Source organism: Protomyctophum parallelum, assembly GCF_964188405.1.
Source record: "Protomyctophum parallelum genome assembly, chromosome: 6".
NCBI lineage: Eukaryota > Metazoa > Chordata > Actinopteri > Myctophiformes > Myctophidae > Protomyctophum > Protomyctophum parallelum.
In genome coordinates, this window is record NC_139701.1 from 31,269,032 (window position 1) to 31,271,859 (window position 2,828).

Genomic DNA, 2,828 nt, shown 5'->3' on the forward strand with positions numbered 1-2,828 from the left:
CTCCTCAGCAGTATACACAGGAAATGGAATCACTCAGGTCTGATAACAATATTTATGTCAGTGTTTTGTGTAGAGCTGTTCCAGATGCAATGCAACATGCACGTCGCACTGTGCTGGTAAGATTCAATTGATAAGCCAGAGTAGAAACGGACTGCTTTGTTAATCACAGTAAATATATTCAGCTGCTGACATTATACTTCGTTCAACATGGAATTAAATAAGATTCAGATGAACAAACCCTTAATTAAAAACTGATCCTGGAAAGATTCCATCCTATTAAATAAAATCTTAAAAGATTCTTTTTTTTCCTGAAACATAAATACATCTATAATAAATAATAAATAAAATGTATTGCAATCCAATATATATGTTATTACATTACATTATATTACAACATATTTCCCCTTGAAGAACAGGCTGGTTTGGGCATAGAATAATGAGACCATGCAGATGTTTTACATTGCACTCCGATTTCTTAGTTCACTCAATGTAAAATAATGTTACGGCTCATTCTCAAGCCCTTGTGAACTAGCAGCAATGTTCTGCATTCACTATAATCAATACCCAAATTGTCTGCCAATTGATCCAAAATCGGCTCTTCAAATTACCTCACTACTTCCAAAACCATCCCTTTCAGCCACATAGATCTTCCACATGGTTCATTCAACCTCGTTCTCATCTTCATCCATCCCTTTCAGCTCTTTCTCTGGCAACAATCCATAGCCATTGAGAAAGGCTTCCACATCAGTGGCAAAGAACTCGCCATTTAGGTGCTGTGTGCAGGCCAGAAAGTTCCCTATCAGTTCACCTCCCTTGTACACCAGCAATGTGGGCAACAGCTCATCTGAGAACCTCTCACTTGCACCTGTTGCCACTGCATCAATCCTGCAGAACTTGACAGTGGGATGTTCCAGGGCCAGGCAGTCGAGGCAGTTGTTAAGCTCCTCGCAACCTTTCACGCCGACCTTATAGATATGGACTACCACGACCGTACTGTGGTGCTCCTTTTCAATGACCTCCAGGAAGGCATCGCCACTGTCCAGGTCATGCACACCTTCAAACTTGGGTCCAAAGCTGAGCTTTTCATGCATCTCCACCATACATTTTTTGCGGTAGTGTTTAAGGCCTGACTCGTCGTCCTCCTTGAGCAGTTCATACTCTTGGACGCTCACCTGAAAAACAAAAAGGATAGAATCAATTTGACAATTTCCACTGTCTATCAGATAGTGTGCTGACTTTGCTAATGTAATGCTTATTGGTTAATTGTTCAAAGCTGTATGGGTTAGGTAGGACACAATTATTTCATTCATAAAGATGACCAAAGTAGGTAGCTATAAGACACCTACGGAAATATGTTTGAAGCACTCAATGTATGCTGCACAGCACTGCAGGACAGGCTGGCATGCGCCATGCTGATCAAAAGCAGCATGACGCCATGTGTTGATGTGATAATCTTTATCACTGTGTCATACCTTGCGGGCTCCTTTCTCCTCGGGTCTGGACATCTGCCTCAGTAGTTCCCTCTTGGCAGGTGGCAAGTTCTCGTGCTCCATACTTTCCAGCTTAAATCGCCTCCAGTCATTGATCACGCCTTTTGGTCCTGTGGACGAGGAACATATTTAGAATATAAATGTAATACATTTGAATGATTTGATCATGATCAATGGTAGATTGTTTTAGGTCAGATGCCGAGCCTGAATTTGGAGAGTCTTAGACCACTGATTACTCATGTTTTGACCTATATTTATCGGGTGCATAGTCGTCAAAAGAGTCAAATAATGGCAGATATATCCAAACCAATCATGTAAGGTCGGGCTCTATAATGAATATGTTTTGTGAGTGAGCAGCCTGCCCTTTAGGTTATTCATTTATATTATGTTTCATTATATTCTGCTTAGTATTCCACAGTCAGCCGACAATTGTCAACATTAATTGCATTACAGTTACCTACGTATAAGAGCTGGTACAGAAAGAAGATTAGAGTGTGTGTGTGTGTGTGTGTGTGTGTGTGTGTGTGTGTGTGTGTGTGTGTGTGTGTGTGTGTGTGTGTGTGTGTGTGTGTGTGTGTGTGTGTGTGTGTGTGTGTGTGTGTGTGTGTGTGTGTGTGTGTGTGTGTGTGTGTGTGTGTGTGTGTGTGTGTGTGTTGCTTAAGCACTATAGATCTGTTGACTTGGTTATTGCATTCATACTCTAGCAGCATTGTTCTTATAGAAACAATTTGTAATTGCCGATGTGACATGATCTTTGTCACATGAAATTGTCTATTTTCGGCTGTAGAGAAAAGAGGTAGAGCTCTGCCGACTTCAGTCAACCAAGTATTAGTTGACAGGTTTACTAAGTATAGATGGGTTAAAGTCGTTAAACTCAGGCCCAACCCTTTGAACTTGGCACAAGCATTGATGAAGGCGGTGCTTTTCCCCACATTGGAGTGGGTGTATACGCTGCTTCTTACCTGTTTGTGCCTTGATCTCTTGATCCATTTCTAGTAAGTTGCCAGACATTATGAGTTACCTGTCAGAAATCAAAGACATAATCAACATCATAAATGCCATATCATGATTACATGAATTCTGATTAATAGTGAATACTACTGTATGTTTACATTTTTATGATTCTCATTTTATGATCATCATCACATTTAGGTTTTTCATTAGGTTTTAGGAACTGCCCATATGTCACGCCATAGTATCCAATACATAAAAGGAGCATAGTCCCACGATAATTAATCAAATGAAGGTGCTCTAAGAGGATTACAGCCTTGCCAGATCAGTTGTACATTGTTGGCCCTTTTAGCTAACATTTGAAAGAGACTGGTCTATTGTGCTAAT

General features: G+C 40.5%; 1 protein-coding gene across 1 annotated transcript; it reads right to left on the reverse strand.

Moving 5' to 3' along the window:
* Nucleotides 1–659: 659 nt before the first annotated feature.
* pdcb (phosducin b) lies at nt 660–2,480 on the reverse strand (the record flags this gene model as incomplete). The annotated part of the gene is made up of 3 exons (XM_083766701.1): nt 660–1,172; nt 1,473–1,600; nt 2,453–2,480. The coding sequence occupies 3 exons, from the start codon at nt 2,478–2,480 to the stop codon at nt 660–662; spliced, it is 669 nt and encodes a 222-aa protein (XP_083622827.1).
* Nucleotides 2,481–2,828: the final 348 nt, after the last annotated feature.